Source organism: Leguminivora glycinivorella, chromosome 5 (genome assembly GCF_023078275.1).
Source record: "Leguminivora glycinivorella isolate SPB_JAAS2020 chromosome 5, LegGlyc_1.1, whole genome shotgun sequence".
NCBI classification, from domain to species: Eukaryota; Metazoa; Arthropoda; class Insecta; order Lepidoptera; family Tortricidae; genus Leguminivora; species Leguminivora glycinivorella.
In genome coordinates, this window is record NC_062975.1 from 16969210 (window position 1) to 16986168 (window position 16959).

General features: G+C 38.1%; 1 protein-coding gene across 1 annotated transcript in view; it reads left to right on the forward strand.

The window, feature by feature from the left end:
• The first annotated feature begins 5065 nt into the window (after positions 1 to 5065).
• LOC125226550 (neuropeptide FF receptor 1-like) overlaps positions 5066 to 16959 on the forward strand; it is a 133253-nt gene continuing 121359 nt past the window's right edge. Inside the window, 2 exon segments of the mRNA XM_048130543.1 lie at positions 5066 to 5228; positions 5231 to 5273. Coding sequence (XP_047986500.1) covers positions 5066 to 5228; positions 5231 to 5273 — 206 coding nt within the window.

Sequence of the window (16959 nt, forward strand, 5' to 3'; positions counted from 1 at the left end):
CTACGTTCTTCTGCTGGGAATACCACTTCTCCAGTATCTTAATAATTGGCGTGGGCGCTTTCCGTTCCCGTAGTTTATTCCACAGCAATTGGTGGTCAAATACAACTCAAGTGGACTTTCTATCACTAAAGGAGTTGTGCCATCAAGATGCAGAACCAGGACCCTCAAAAAGGAAAAAGTAAAATGTAACTAATTCTGTTTTATTTTTCTAATTTACTAAACTTCAAAATTTTACTGTATTTTATTTCTTCATTAGTAATAGTCAAATCGATGCAAAGTTATCTTAGACAATTTTTTCAGATAAACGGATATCAAAGAAAGTAAGATCGAATATATAGCACTTTCAACCTAAAACTTTTAGCGTAAACTATTTTACCTTAACCAATCTACCAGACTCTTGGCTTCTCTATTTATAGATTTTTTTTTGTTTACCAAAGTAACTATTTGTCTTACTGACCTTTATTTACACTAAAACTAAAGCAAAATAAATTTTATACAATGTTATATTGCAATATATATCATATCATGAAGTATTTTGCAGATATTTGTCTAAAAATATTGGCAAAACGCTACATTTTATAAATGCGTCAAAAATTAACCTTTTTTGACGCTTCATATCTCGAAAACTATTTGACGGACATTGATAAAAAAGATGTCAAACTGTTTGAAATTTAATGCGCTTTCAACATTACACAGCAACTTTTGACCAAAAACGCATAGTTTTTTAATAAAAAAATAAAAACCAAAAAAAAGTCCGATTTTTTTACTTTTTTTTTAAATTACGAAGTTAGCACACTTTTTTTTTGCTTGCAAAATATAGTCTTACATTCCCCCAAGGACTCCAAATAACATACCAAAAATCCAGCTTTACATCACACTTTGTTTTTTTAGCCGATTTTCATGTAAGATTTGACCGGTGTATTCTATTTTATTTTAATTTTTTGCGGAACCATGTTGAACTCGATGTTCGAGTTCGAAACACGAATCAAGTTTTATGTTAACTAGTGTTCGTCCTAGAGATAGGTATTGAAGGCCAGTGGATTAAGGGCGAAAAACTGGTATACCTCCGGAGGTCTGAGAGGCGTAGATATATAAACACAAAAGTTATAGTCAATAGACGGTCTTTCCGGGTAGACGGTCTTCCCCACACTGACCTTACACGTAAAGTAGGACTGATTTTTTTTTCATTTAAACCCTAACGTGTGATATATTGTTGGATAGGTATTTAAAAATGAATAGGGGTTTACAAAAATATTTTTTTGATATTGTTAATATTATCGGAAATAATCGATCCAAAAGTAAAAAAAAATGTGTCCCCACCCCTCTAACTTTTGAACCATAAAGTTTAAAAATATGAAAAAAATCACAAAAGTAGAACTTTATAAAGACTTTCTAGGAAAATTATTTTGAACTTGATAGGTTAAACAGTTTTTGAAAAAATACGGTAAACTACGGAACCCTACACTAAGCGTGGCCCGACACTCTCTTGGCCGGTTTTTAATAATAAGACTACCTACATCAGAGGATGACTCACGTTAGGGGCACGTAGCTTCGGCACTTCCTATGATATGAAAAGATCGCGTGACCTGTCACAGAAAATTATAACCTGGCACATAATATACATAATAAATAATGGTACAGTCAGCAACAAAGCTACATATATACAGCCAAAGTGCCAAAAATGTGTAAACAGAACTTTATTGTCTGTATACATATTTATACATATTTTTGGCTGTATACATATTTTTGGTTAAAGAAATGATTATTAATTATTTAAAAGAACGTAAAGAAATAATTTGTACATTTTCGGGTGGTTATAATTATAACATTTGTTGGTGAACCAAGCAAATCTGTGTATTCACAGCTTGGTTGCTGACTGTATTACCCTACGGAAAAAGCGTATCCTAAAAAACTGCTTGACAGCGGTTTATGTTAGAATCGTTTCTTTTGCATCTCGCCATTCTTTTTCGATTATTCATGGCTGTCAAACATCAAGTGATTATCCTATCTGCGAGCGCACATCAAAATGCATCAACCATAATAATTGCTATGTAAAGCCTGGGTACGTAGCCGAATGGCACAAACGCTCACGAAACGAAACGCTCGTAGATATCTATCTCTATCGCTCATGCGTATTGGCGCGACAGAGCCAGACTACTTTTCGCGGCGTTTCGTTTTCGTTTATTATTATAGTATATTTCTGTTCAGGCTTTAGCAAGCAATGCGAGTAGAACATAGCCGGTACCGATACCGCCCGTACGTAACAGCGACCAACAAATGGGTTCTTGCTGGCACCGGAGAGAGAGAGAGAGGGACAGTGAACGTGTTTTCAGTGAAATCTTTGACAATCGAATAGACTATAACTGAATAAACATCCAGGCAGGCAAGCATGGTCGCGTGATAAACGATATAACGTCAGGTCGTCCTTTTCGCACTATTAGTAATTGCGATAGGGACGCGATGCGACAGATGTTGTCGAACTAGTATGCTACGCCCGCTGGTCTCACGAAGTACTCGTCATTGCGAGCTGAAGCAATTACATGTCGATGAAAGGAAATAATAGCTTAGTAAATACATATAAATAGGTTCAATAGAAAATGCGACTAATTAGTTTTCGTGTTGCTTATATTCAGGTCTACAGGGCCAGGGCCCGTAGCCAAGAGTACGATCACACAGACAGCTGCTCGTTCGCCATGGACCGTAGGCAGGGTCAGTACCTAATAGTCAGCGCCGTCATTATGCAGACTCTGGATGGAGCAAAAAGCTAGGGAAGCTAGGCAAAAGACAACTCCAAATTATAACGGGGGTGTTCACAGGCCATTACGGGGTCAAAGGAATTTTGGCCAAGATGGGCTGACAACACTGATTGTCGCATGTGTGGCGAAGAGGAAGAGACCGTCAGACATCTAATGTGTGAATGTCACGCCCTCGCCAGACAAAGAATGAAGAACTTTGAAGCAGGCTACCTGGTGCCAAAGGACTTCAGAGAGCTACCCATGAGCCTCACCATCCGATACGTGGAGATGGTCGAGAAGCTCCTGAACAGCTGAAGGATCTTAGGGTTGTAGGGGGTAGTTGCACAAAAGATCCCGATGGGTCGAAGTGTATACGTAAGGGCCCCCGCAGATTTAAGATAAGATAAGATAAGATAATAGTCAGCGCCAAAATCGCTTAGAACAATAAAATTTGATAGCGTATCGTTGCTTGCTCTTCCTATCGATCTTCTGTAAATGCACGACAGAGCCATGAAATGAAATGAAATGAAATGAAATATTTATTTTCCAAGTAGGCATATTACAATGCGCTTATGAACGTCAAATAAAACTACGCCGGGTCTAACCCTACGCCTCAGCCTCGAGAAGATGCCATACCGTTTCAATCACCTTATAGCGTCAACGTGCAACGGTATCACTTCGGCTAGGCCGACCGGACTACAATTGCGTGGGCCTATTCCAAATATGCTTGCTTACGTCAATCGATTTATCTTAATTTTACTAGTGGAATTTGCTAGTTTGTTACTAAGTGACATTAATCAGACCATTAATTGTATTTGGTCTCACTGCCCTTTGTATTTGTAAACAAGATGACTTTCTGAACTTTAGAAATAGTTATACAAATGAAATACAGCAGGGCACCGGTAATCTACTAAAACCGGGTGTATATGTAGCTAAACATAATTAAAACATATTCAACTAGTCGAGTAGAAAAAAGAAATATAATAACCTAACCACAAAATTAAAATTTTGAAAAACCCCCGACCGCGACCTTGTGGACCGATTTTCATGAAACATGGCTAAGAACACTCCCGACTAACACAGCTTTCAAATAAAAAAAACTAAATCGAAATCGGTTCATCCATTCAGGAGCTACGATGCCACAGACATACATACACACAGACAGACAAACAGACAGACAGACGGACAGACAGACAGACAGACAGACACGTCAAACTTATAACACCCCGTCGTTTTTTCGTCGGGGGTTAAAAACAGAAATGCTTTTTTCTCAAGACAAACACAGAAAAAATACTATACATAATAGAAAGAAATTAAGGACAGTAGGCGCCAACTCTAAAAATCAAAGCTATTTGGAATATATTTTTTATACTAGTACCTTTACATTTAGCTGAGTACCAAAAGACAATCGATCGTAAATGTAAAACCGGCCAAGAACGTGTCGGGCCACGCTCAGTGTAGGGTTCCGTAGTTTTCCGTATTTTTCTCAAAAACTACTAAACCTATCAAGTTCAAAACAATTTTCCTAGAAAGTCTTTATAAAGTTCTACTTTTGTGATATTTTTCATATTTTTTAAACTTATGGTTCAAAAGTTAAAGGGGAGACACATTTTTTTTAACTTTAGGAGCGATTATTTCCGAAAATATGAGCATTATCAAAAAATGGTTCTAGTAAACCCATATTCATTTTTAAATACCTATTCAACAATATATCACACGTTAGGGTTGAAATAAAAAAAAAATCACTCCCCACTTTACGTGTAGGGGGGGGGTACCCTAATAAAACATTTTTTTCCACTTTTTATTTTTGCACTTTGTCGACGTGATTGATTTACATATTGGTACCAAATTTCAGCTTTCTAGTGCTAACGGTCACTGAGATTATCCGCGGACGGACGGACGGACAGACAGACATGGCGAAACTATAAGGGTTCCTAGTTGACTACGGAACCCTAAAAAGTACCTAAACCCACTAAAATGGGATGTGTGTACCAAAGATAATCAAGAATATATAGAGAATGAATGTCAAAATAAAATGTGTAGTTAGTCAGTAAATAAACTGCCATCTCTCGACACAGGGCCTCAGTTATGACAATTATACCCATATCGTTACTACTTGTTAAAATTGTGAAATAGATATTTAAATTAGCGCCATATATCCCAGTATCAACTAGAGCTGTGACGCCATTTGAACTAGTATAGATGTTTGTTTATGGTTTACGTTTTGTAACTAAAGTGTATTTGTCTTTTACAGTGTTATGTGTATTTGTGTGTACTCAGTGTCTAAACAATAACGCGTGAGTGTAGTGAAAAATGAGCAAAAACAAAAGATGATGTCCAACGTGTCAATGAGATTGCTGGAGCTGGGCATAGGCAACGCGTCACTGCTAGACGTACTGGACGGACAGCTTGATGAGCTGGACATCTTGTTTAGGCCAGAGCCAGTTCTTATCGCTCTCTATGTGCCTGTCATTCTGCTGTCACTTGCCGCTAATGTTTGCTCATCGTTGTCGCCGTCAAATGCAACTACACTAAGAAGTAAGTTCTTTATTCATTCCTTTTAGGCCGATAGTCCACTATCATAATTATGTTTATCATAGAAATATGATCATAGGCAACATGCTCCTTTTTCTTCACGTTAGAGAAAAAGGGAGGCATACAGACCTATGATCATATTTCTATGATAAACATATGATAGTGGACTATCGGCCTTAGGCTTTCTCATTGCTGATTGAAAGTGGCAACGTGCTATTTTCAAGCACTTACTGTTTACCAGTAATTAATTTACAATAATTAGTATCACTAGTAAAAAATACCAAGTAAGAAGCCACCTACAATGTCGTTCTTCACTCTGGCCTTAAAACGTTCACTTTTTTTAAGTATCTAAATGTACAGAGTGTATAAAAGTTATTCTGGATGTCAGATACTTTTTGTACGTTGTTATGTTATGCTGATTGTACATGAAAGTCAACTAGGAACCATAGAATAATAAATAGCGAAGAAATGTAACTCAGTCTTCATGTCTGTCTGTCTGTGTTCATGTCTGTCAAAATACTTACCCTGAATTGAATCTGATTCAAGTACCCAATTGACAAAAAATTATTTAATTGTTTTTGTAAATTTCGGTGTTATATAGTGATAATGTTCTACGATCAAGTTCCAAATTTTTTAATATTACGACTTAGGTCAGTTAAATGAAAATATTTAACAATATTATTTGTCACGAGAGTGCCATCTATTTATGAGTCAAACATATAAATGTGACTACGGAGTTCGGCTTCTTGGCTATTTATTATTATATGCTAGGAACACAACTTTGTAAAGTCACGGTCATAATAAATATGTGTACTTTTTTCCACCTTATTACGACGAGTTAAGGTGAAAAAATGTACACATATTTATGAACTCGACAGTAAGTGTCCTAGAATTAATTCACATACCCAATCAAGGTTTCAGGATCGACAATAGTCCTTGGACAACGAAAGCGGCAAGTAAATTATATGGATAACTGTGGAGTTGCTTACAAAGTTCATAAACAAATTACAAAGGGGTGGGACGTGATATTGAGCCTTGTCAATTTGAATGATATGGTGGATGCTTTTAACCAACAGGTTCTTAGTTTATTTAATGTGCACGCCCCTGTTAAGACATCCCTGGTCAAAACCCAATCCTATCCTTGGATCACTGACACCATCAAGCTCATGATGAAATTGCGGGACAGTGCTGCGGCAGAATATCACAAAAATCTAAGTGATGGTAAAAAGGCCTATTACAAAGACCTCAAGTCTATCATATGGTAAGCAAGGCTTTGCATTTTGAAAAGGTAGCTTATTTCAGTCAAAATATAAATAACAGGTTAAATGAACCTAGAACTTTATGGAAAAACTTTGAAGTCTACTGTATTAAGAAGAATAATGATTTACCTCCTTCATTCAATAATCCTGATATTTTAAATAGGTATTTTCTGGAGCTACCAGGGACCACAGGGGTCACAATTTCACAACTGACCTATTTTGAGTTCCATAGGTACCATGACTCTGTTTTCCACCTAGAGACCATTAATTCTAATCATATTATTAAAATAGTAAAGGGTATAAAATCAAATGCTGAGGGTTTTGATGGTATAAATTTAAAAATGCTCATTTCAACTTTCCCTTACACTATTGATATTATAACTAGCTTAATAAATACCTCAATTCTTACGTCCACCGTCCCAGATATCTGGAAGTTGGCTCTAGTAAATCCTTTACCTAAAGTACCAAACCCATCTGATCTTAAAGACCTCAGACCGATAAGCATTTTGCCATGTCTATCTAAAATTATGGAAAAAGTGGTCTGCTCGCAGTTAACCAGCTACCTGGAAACTAATCATATTTTGCCAGATGTCCAATCAGGATTCTGGAAGGGACGTAGCACGATGACTGCATTGCTTGATGTCACAGACAATATTTTAGACGCCCAAGATAAAGGGATGTGCACTCTCTTAGTGCTCCTCGATTTCTCTAGGGCCTTTGATTGTTTAAATATAAATCTGCTTTTGTCTAAATTAGCATACTATGGGCTTGATCACAAGACAGTTATGTGGTTTGCAAGTTATCTGTGTAACCGCTCTCAAATTGTTAAGGTATGTCTCAATGATGGGTCTTCGGTTCAATCTGCAAAAGCTGAGTTGACTCGAGGAGTCCCGCAAGGCTCTGTTATTGGACCACTCTTATTTATATTGTATTCGGCTGATATTACGTCTCACATCATGCACTGCAAATACCACATTTATACAGATGACATACAAGTATATATTTCCTGTAAGCCTTTAGATATCAACAGTACCATAGAGAAACTAAATCAGGATCTTGCCAGAATATCAGCATGGGCAACAGAAAACTGCTTGGTGCTTAACCCTAGCAAAACTAAATACCTTGTGTTTGGCAGCAAACATCAACTATCTACTGTTAGTATTTCGGAGGATGTCATGCTGATGAATGTACCAGTTGACAGGGTGTATGAAGCGCGTAATCTGGGCCTCCTCATGGACAGTGGTTTACGATACGAGAAACATATTGCAGAGACTATTAGAAATTGCTTCTACAAACTCAAGGTGTTATACAAAATTCGACCGTATTTATGTGAAAACCTGTGCATTCAATTAGTCGAGTCACTTATCCTATCAAAGTTCAATTACATGGATCTTGTTTTTGGGCCAAGGCTACTTGCGAAAACAAAAAGACTCATACAACGTGTTCAGAATGCATGTGCTCGCTTCTGCTTCAACATTCCTTTGAGAGCTCATGTAACCCCGTATCTGAATAGCCATAAGATCCTTAAAATGCAACACCGTCGCAAACTTCACTTGGCGTGTCTGCTTTTCGGTGTACTGAACTATAAAGCCCCTGCATATCTCTTCAATAAACTATCTTGCATAAAACTCCGTGAACGACGTGAGTGTAAGATTCAGCTATTAACGCCGCGTCATGCCACAGCCGCTTTCCGAGGCAGTTTCCGGTTTTCTGCATCGCGCTGCTGGAATGTGATTCCACCTCCATTGAGGAACCTGCAAAGTATTTACGGTTTCAAATTAAAGTTAAAACAGTATTTGCTCAATCACCAGCTTGACGAAGAATCCTGCGCACATGACACGAGTTGCCTATAGTCAATACTTTTTCTACTCACCGTAATGTTTGTTCCTTCTGCTTGGGAGTCATGTCAACAATACTTGACGTGCCATCCATGATAATATGGACAATTTGTTAATCTTGTTATCCCCTGGTACTACTTTGTAATTAATATTAAGGTAACCCTGTCCTCCCTGGGGCCGGGTTAACGGTTCGTATGTTACCGAAACCGAAGGCTGTGCCCACAGACACAAACACCTAGGTCGTTCTCATACCGGCAATTAAGTATAAATGTGACAATTACTATTAAATCATGGTGCCGTAGCCGCATGACATTTCTCCGACGCGAAACGAAAACGAAACGCCGCGAAAGGTAGTCTGGCTCTGTCGCGCCAATACGCAAGAGCAATAGAGATAGATATCTACGAGCGTTTCGTTTCGTGAGCGTTTGTGCCATTCGGCTACGCACTCTGACCAGAAATATATATGTCGCAGCATGACGGCTGCGGATGTTGGAATGTCAAGATATAGTCTATGGAAATAGTCTATGCTTGAGTGTGTTTGACTGCGATACTGTGTCTGTTATTTATATGACCCGAACAGCTTAAATGGATTAGTTCCTGGCTGGTTAAGATGACATTAAGGAAAGCCGTGGTGAGTTGGCATCCTGAGAGGAACAGTCAGTTAGATTTGAATTGGAAAGTATCGCAGTCAACTGCACTGCATTCTTTAAAATATTTTGGTATATTTCTTTAATGAGGCTTTAGTTTAAGCCTCCAACATCAGAAGTGGTCGTTAAAAGGCGGAGGCAAAGCATCACGATCTGCCAGACCTCTCCCTTGGACCTGTTCCCACAGAATCATTTAAAAATAAGTTGTTTCACGCACGGACCATTGTGCATATTTTGGTAATGGTAAGGCTACATCTAGATGTACGGATCAGCTATTTTATGAACATAAATCCGGTGAGTTCTAGCATGCTCGCATGTTTTATATAGAGAATATTAATTGACTAAGTTCCATTTTCCATCTTCTTGGTGGTTACAACGGTGGTGAAGGATACCAGAGGCTTCCTAAAAATGTGCATGTGATGACAAGCAGGTACATACGAAATTCGGCTGTTTATTGTCCCTAAGGTGAAACTCTTACGATAGGGATTTTATTTTCCATGAATTCCGATAATTTAGTACATTATAGACCTATTATTGTTAAAAAGGTTACGAACCTTTTCCTTCATGTACATCATGACAAATCATGATTACAAACATAGTTGCCTGGCAACTGTTATGTTGGTAAACAACTGTCAAAACATAGATGTTATATTTTAAATAGAAAAGTTAACTAATTAAGATTTTAATTACAGTTCAGGTATGATCCCATTACATTACAAACTGTGTTTGTGCTTACATCTAAAACTTGTCATGCTCGGATGAAAATTAACATTACAGGTGAACCTACTTGAGCGTAGTGTCCTCCGGCAGCCCGGGCCTTCACGGGATTCACCTGGATGTATATCAGACAGACACGACCCACGAACACCAGCAAACGTATGAGCTACGTAGCCCTGTCCGTCTTCTTGAGGTGTAATTAAGGGAAGGTTTCGTTCTACTTTTACGTGTATTTAGGGGTACACTGACGACAGCTTTGCAGGAAGTTGCGGCAAGAATCTTTGATTATATTAATAAATCACAAAATTCTCACCGATATTTCGCCGTAAACTATGCATAGAACTATGCTTACAACAATGGTTGCCATTTCGTGAGCTTCGCTTCATGTGCAGCAACAAAATACTATTGCTGTTGATTTCTACATTAAGGCATAAGTAAATTTAGTTTTTCCCACGATGCTAGCGCAACCCTCAACAGTAAAGTCTATGCATGCCTCGCTTGGTTACTTGCTTGCTCATACTACTCGCGTGAATATGGTTTCGCGCTGACTTTATTAACACATCACGATTATCGACACCATTTTGAAGTATGTATGAATTTATTTACGTTCAAAATTAACCCTTTAACCATTTTGACGTTTGATTTACTCATTCGATTTTAAACTGTATTTTTTATAGTGGAGATGTGTTTATATTTTACATATGATGTCAAATATCTTGCCGCTGCTGATTAAAGAGTTCAGAGGCTTGAATCTGTCCCATTGGCCAGTAGGTACCAGAAAAACGTTGTTGAAATGGAATTAAGACTCCTTATTCCTTAGAGCGCTCATCAATTTCACGAAACGGCCATCGATAGATGGCGTTGGCGCTCGGTACGCGAGCACCTGCAACTCAACGCGCGTTTCAACGCCGAAACAAATAATCTTGATAGTTTTGAATTAAATTGGTAATAACATAATTTTCAATTTTATACGGGGAATTTCCTGTTCATGGTATGGTAGTAGTAAATAAGGTGTATGAATGTAGTAAAAGTATAGTAGTCTACATATACATATATAAATACAGGTTTCCTAATTGATTGATTCAACAACCAACACCGCTGAGCCGAAACTACGAAAGCTAGAAAGTCGAAATTTGTATAGATTGCATTAACAAAATTTCGAAGAGATAAGAATCGATTATGAAAATTTACACCCCTAGTAGAGGGAAAAAGGGGGTGAAAGTTTGTATCGGGATCAATTTGTTTTTTTTTTTTATTAGGAAAATTTTAGTTAGGAACTTGAAATTAGAGAATAGTTTAATAGTGATTTCTGTTTTTTTATTGAATGTATATGTATACTGATTGGTCCCATTTTTATCAGAACCCAGTTCTGATGATGGGATCCTGGAGAAATCCAGGGAACTCCTCAAGTCTGAAAGGCATACATATGGCGATTTTTGTGTTTTTATATGAATAGCATGCATTTACGTACGGAACAATGACATTTCGTGCAGTGGAACTGTTGATGATGGTCAGACCGGAACTCCCTAAATCTAAACGGCACAGTTATAGTGACTTTCATATTTTTATAAGAACAGCATGCACTTACGTCCAGAATAGTGACATTTGGTGCAGTGGAACTGCTCATGATGTTGTGTCACTTTTTAACCATCGCCTCAAATCTCTCAAGGAAGGACGGTTCTCAATTCGTCTGTTTTTTTTTTGTTTGTTCCTCGATATCTCCGTCGTTACTGGACCGATTTAAAAAATTTAATAATTAAAGCATTAAAAGCAGTTTTAAAAAATACCTACACATTTCTACATGTGCTCTGCCTACCCCTTTATGGGATACAGGCGTGATTGTATGTATGTATTTGTACATAATCCAACATTCGCAAGTAGCTTTCATCAGAACCCAAAAGGCGGCGGTTTTTTTCTTAAAAATTATTAAACGTTTTTTTTTATGGGATAGGAGGCAAACGAGCAGACAAGTTGCCTGATGGTAAGCGATCACTGCCGGCTATGGACACCCGAAGCACCAGAAGTGTTGGAGGTGCGTTGCCGGCCTTTAAGATGGATGTACGTTCTTTTCTTGAAGGTTTGAAGGTCGCATCGGTCCGGAAATACCGCTGGCAACAATTCATTCCACAGTTTAACTGTGCATGACGTGACCTGTGCAAAACATTGCGTCTTAGAAACATTTGAAAGGGTGAAAATCAAAATATGTACATTGGACCTCATCTAGTTCGATGGTGCTCGTCGGCCCAAATCTAATGAGCCCAAACATGATGGGGTTATGATGAGGAGAATAGCAGTTCTGTTGACCACCTCCTGACTCCATTATGAGACCTTAGACCTCATCTAGTTCGATGGTGCTCGTCGGCCCAAATCTAATGAGCCCAAACATGATGGGCTTATGATGAGGAGAATAGCAGTTCTGTTGACCACCTCCTGACTCTATCATGAGACCTTGGACCTCATCTAGTTCGATGGTGCTCGTCGGCCCAAATCTAATGAGCCCAAACATGATGGGGTTATGATGAGGAGAATAGCAGTTCTGTTGACCACCTCCTGACTCCATCATGAGACCTTGGACCTCATCTAGTTCGATGGTGCTCGTCGGCCCAAATCTAATGAGCCCAAACATGATGGGGTTATGATGAGGAGAATAGCAGTTCTGTTGACCACCTCCTGACTCCATCATGAGACCTTGGACTTCGTCTAGATCGATGGTGCTCGTCAGCCCAAATCTAATGAGCCCAAACATGATGGGGTTATGATGAGGAGAATAGCAGTTCTGTTGACCACCTCCTGACTCCATCATGAGACCTTGGACCTCATCTAGTTCGATGGTGCTCGTCGGCCCAAATCTAATGAGCCCAAACATGATGGGGTTATGATGAGGAGAATAGCAGTTCTGTTGACCACCTCCTGACTCCATCATGAGACCTTGGACTTCGTCTAGATCGATGGTGCTCGTCGGCCCAAATCTAATGAGCCCAAACATGATGTGGTTATGATGAGGAGAATAGCAGTTCTGTTGACCACCTCCTGACTCCATCATGAGACCTTGGACCTCATCTAGTTCGATGGTGCTCATCGGCCCAAATCTAATGAGCCCAAACATGATGGGGTTATGATGAGGAGAATAGCAGTTCTGTTGACCACCTCCTGACTCCATCATGAGACCTTGGACCTCATCTAGTTCGATGGTGCTCGTCGGCCCAAATCTAATGAGCCCAAACATGATGGGGTTATGATGAGGAGAATAGCAGTTCTGTTGACCACCTCCTGACTCCATCATGAGACCTTGGACCTCATCTAGTTCGATGGTGCTCGTCGGCCCAAATCTAATGAGCCCAAACATGGTGGAGTTATGATAAGTAGAATAGCAGTTCTGTTGAACATTTCCTGCCTGACTCCATCATCATGAGAACCAGAACCTCATCATGGTCCCAAAATATAATAATAATTCAAATTCTCAACAAACTTCACGTATAACTTAAAATCCAAAATCATATGAAAAGCATGTCGAATGCTAAAATTGCATAAGGTGTAAAAAGGATCAAGATTTGTTTAGTCGCAGTTTACGGCACTTCTCGGAACTATCGAGCTGCTTACGAAAGCTAGGTGCGCCGGACGATCAAACGCAGGTCCGTTGTCTTCGAGCGCTCGGCGCAGACTGAGCGGGCTCGCGTTAGCACAGTGTCTTTTATTCGAATTTTAGGTGTTTTAAAAAATATCTATAGACAGAAAGGTATGTCTTATATGTATGATTTTTTTCTTATAGGTCAAAAAGAAGTTCTAGTTTAGGATAATATTATTTAAGAGTTACAAAAAATGCAGGAATCGCAGGAAAAATACATAATGTAAACCTCTTTTTATCGAAAAAATGGGGAGGACACGGAAGGTTATTTATCCACCATTTCAAGTAAATCTTAAAATGTCAAAGTATTAGCTAACTCGTACAGGATATAACAAATAGGATTGTGATCATTTATTACCCCAAATAACATTTTTAACAGCACAATCACGATTCTAAACGAGTTATCCCACTACGAAATTTGAAAACGTCTTCCGAAAAAACTGATTTTTTAGAAGTATAAAAAGACATATTTTAAAGTATTACCAATTGACTTTCTAGCTTAAGATATGTACTTTTAGGAACATTATCATTTTATTAATAATCATTTATAGTTTCTTTATAATTTTGAATGAAAAAGGTTACATTTTGCAAAAAACGCTCGTCTTTAGGAATAAGGCCTCTTAAGTGAAGAATAAGCGAGGTTTAAAATCATGCAGTATCTAAGTACGAGGTTGAAGTCAACGCCATGAAAATATTAACTATCTAGTTTGTTTTCCGACCAATATTATTTGCACTTTGATATTTTTAAGATTGTTGAGACGTGGTCAAAATTCTCCTGTAGGTGCGCCGTAACACACATCCATAGAAAACAAATTACTGCTTAGTATTCATGCGATATAAACACAATTCCAGGACAGTTGCTATGGCAAACAGAAGATCTAAGAAGATCTGCTGCCGCTACTATTGCTTTAGCTGCATGCTGCACGCCGCTTAAACTGTTTAACTTCGTGTCCGGTTGGTGTTGGTGTGGAGACTTGGTTGAAGGAACGCTCCTGTCCTGCTGACGGTGACGATGCATTGCACCTGACAGATTTGGTGAGCCGTTTTCATGTTGGTGACTTTTTGATAGCAAAAATGTTTTAGTTAACACGCAGCCAATATTTTGGCAAGAATATTTATTGTGTGAAACTGTATTAAACGCGATGAGCGACTACGACGCTAGTATGAAAAATAATGAGAATAATGCGCTCTTTTAATTCGATCGGAATTAGTACATTGGCTGATTTTGGTACGATTATTGAAGAAAGAATTTGTGAACCTTTGTTTTTCACATATTTGAATTCGTTACAACCTAAGCAGTAAACTGCTTTACTGCACCTGACTTTACGCTCTTTTGCTATAAATTGCAATAAAATCACATACTACAAAAAAAACATCTTAAATGTGCTGCGAGCTTAGCCGAAGTGTCAGTCGTGAGCGCTGCGCGGCAATCGAAACGCATCAGTCTGGCTCTGTCGCGCCGCTGCAGAGGAGCGATGGGGAGGGCTGACTGCGATGCGCTTGCGAAGCGTGAGCGATTGTGACGTTGGCTAGGTACCGTGCTGACAAAGAAACTGTATCTTCTTTCTCTTCATTTCTGCATTTGATGTATTAAAGTTGTTTATGCGCTAACTGCGGCGGGCACGACAACTTTAAACGCCTTTGTTCATGGTGATCACTTGATCAGACAACGACAATAAAGATAAAAGAAAAGTAAAAAAAAAACGTACCTCGGAACCATAACTACGACTTAAGCCCTGATTCGACTCTGTTACGGGGTGTGTCGGACTGTGCAAAACTTGGCTACACATTTTGCTTTGACAAAAATCCTCTCTATCCATTATCTTTGAACGATATTTGCGACATTGACGCCTCTAACACAATAAAAAAATTGTCTATCTTTTGGTAAGATTGATGAATATGACATACACTTAATTAAGATGACTGCTCGACATTGATAAACAAAAATTAAATAGAGCCGTTCACTCTTCATAACGTTTAAAAACAAAAAAATACGTAGTGTTTACGTGAATTGGCACTAAAGCGATTGAAGCTAATGTGTTGTATAATGTGTAAAGCTAACATTATTAGTTTTACGGATTCAGATATCAGTTTATCCAGAAATTACTAATGTCTAGATTAGGTATTATAATACCCGATCGACTCCGTATTATAACGTTTCTTTCAAGCGATATACATAGTTTACATATGTTTGAATTTATTAGAACCGTCTTGATGCCAGTCCATAAAAAAAAGAAGTGTGTTTAACTTAACATTGAAATGCGTAATTCTACGGTTATAGTATAATTACTTGACGATTAAATGTACTTACCTCCTAAATTGCGTGATTGATATTTTCTTGGGCTTAAATATTGGCAATACTTATAGAAGTTTGGACACTGAATGCAAGTGTCGAACGTTTAATCTCATTGCTGAATTTTTTTTCTGCTTAAATGCTTCGTTCGCACGTCTTCACGCTCTTAATTTTCGCATACAAAAAACGGTCACATGTGTGCAGCGCGGCGTACAACGGCTTAAAATGCAGCGGGTTATAAGACTACCTTCATTCGATTTTTTTTTATTTTCTCCCAAGGAGTAGGATGAATGGAAATCAAATCAACAAATCAAGAAAGTCAAATAACAACGTTGTCAATTACAATTATTATTTGTTTTCTGTTTATTTAAAATGCCCAGCGATGACAATGAGATATAAAATGACGTTAGTTTTTAAATAGCTATTCTAGCATAGGTATACACTTACTAAAACAAAGGAAATCGAAGAAATCTTGGCTCCTTTATTACTAGGTCCTGAACCGCGACGAGAATGCGATTAAGCACATTTGCCATATTTAAGTTGTGTTTAATAAGGCGAAATTTATCACAGTAGAGTATGCGGATAAATGAAAATACTCAATTCAGTACACAATCAATAGTCTTCATTGCAGGAACAGCATAGAAGATAAAAGCCATGTATCTACTAAGTAAAAATGTTCACTATTCACATTTTTAATGGAAGGATGGATTAACACTTTCACTGCAGTAGGGGGTCTTTAGACTTCTTACGAAGTATACATACTTTAATTGCCGCAACGAAGGTGTTAAGAAATTTATATTAAAAGTTATATTTTCAAATTTTCATTTTAGGTTTCCAGTATTTCTCTCTATCTCTCTCCTTGTTACTTAAATTAACTCAGAATCACTTCCGATCTTATGAGAAGAAAATAATGATCATATTAAATAGTTAATTAATGCAAGTATTGATGTGCTCACTGTACTTTTAAATCGCATTCCTATTCCGTTCAAATATTACGATGGATGATATCATAAAGTTCACGTCGTCAAGTGTAAAATACTGACCAGTATTACATAACAAAAAGCGTTCGTGAATGATGATTGGTTGCATATGATTGGTTGAATAACAGCATTGGTTAAACGTGATATGAAAATACGACTTGATGCGAAACGGATTTAATTTGAAATGGAACCCAGAGGATGTGTATTACCAGTCAATTAGATACCTTTATGTACATCATGTTGCGGGGTACAATGGTGGACCGTACCTATATAGTTTGCTGTAGGACAGCTGAGCCGTGCTATCGTGCATCGTTTCGAATAAATGCCTTT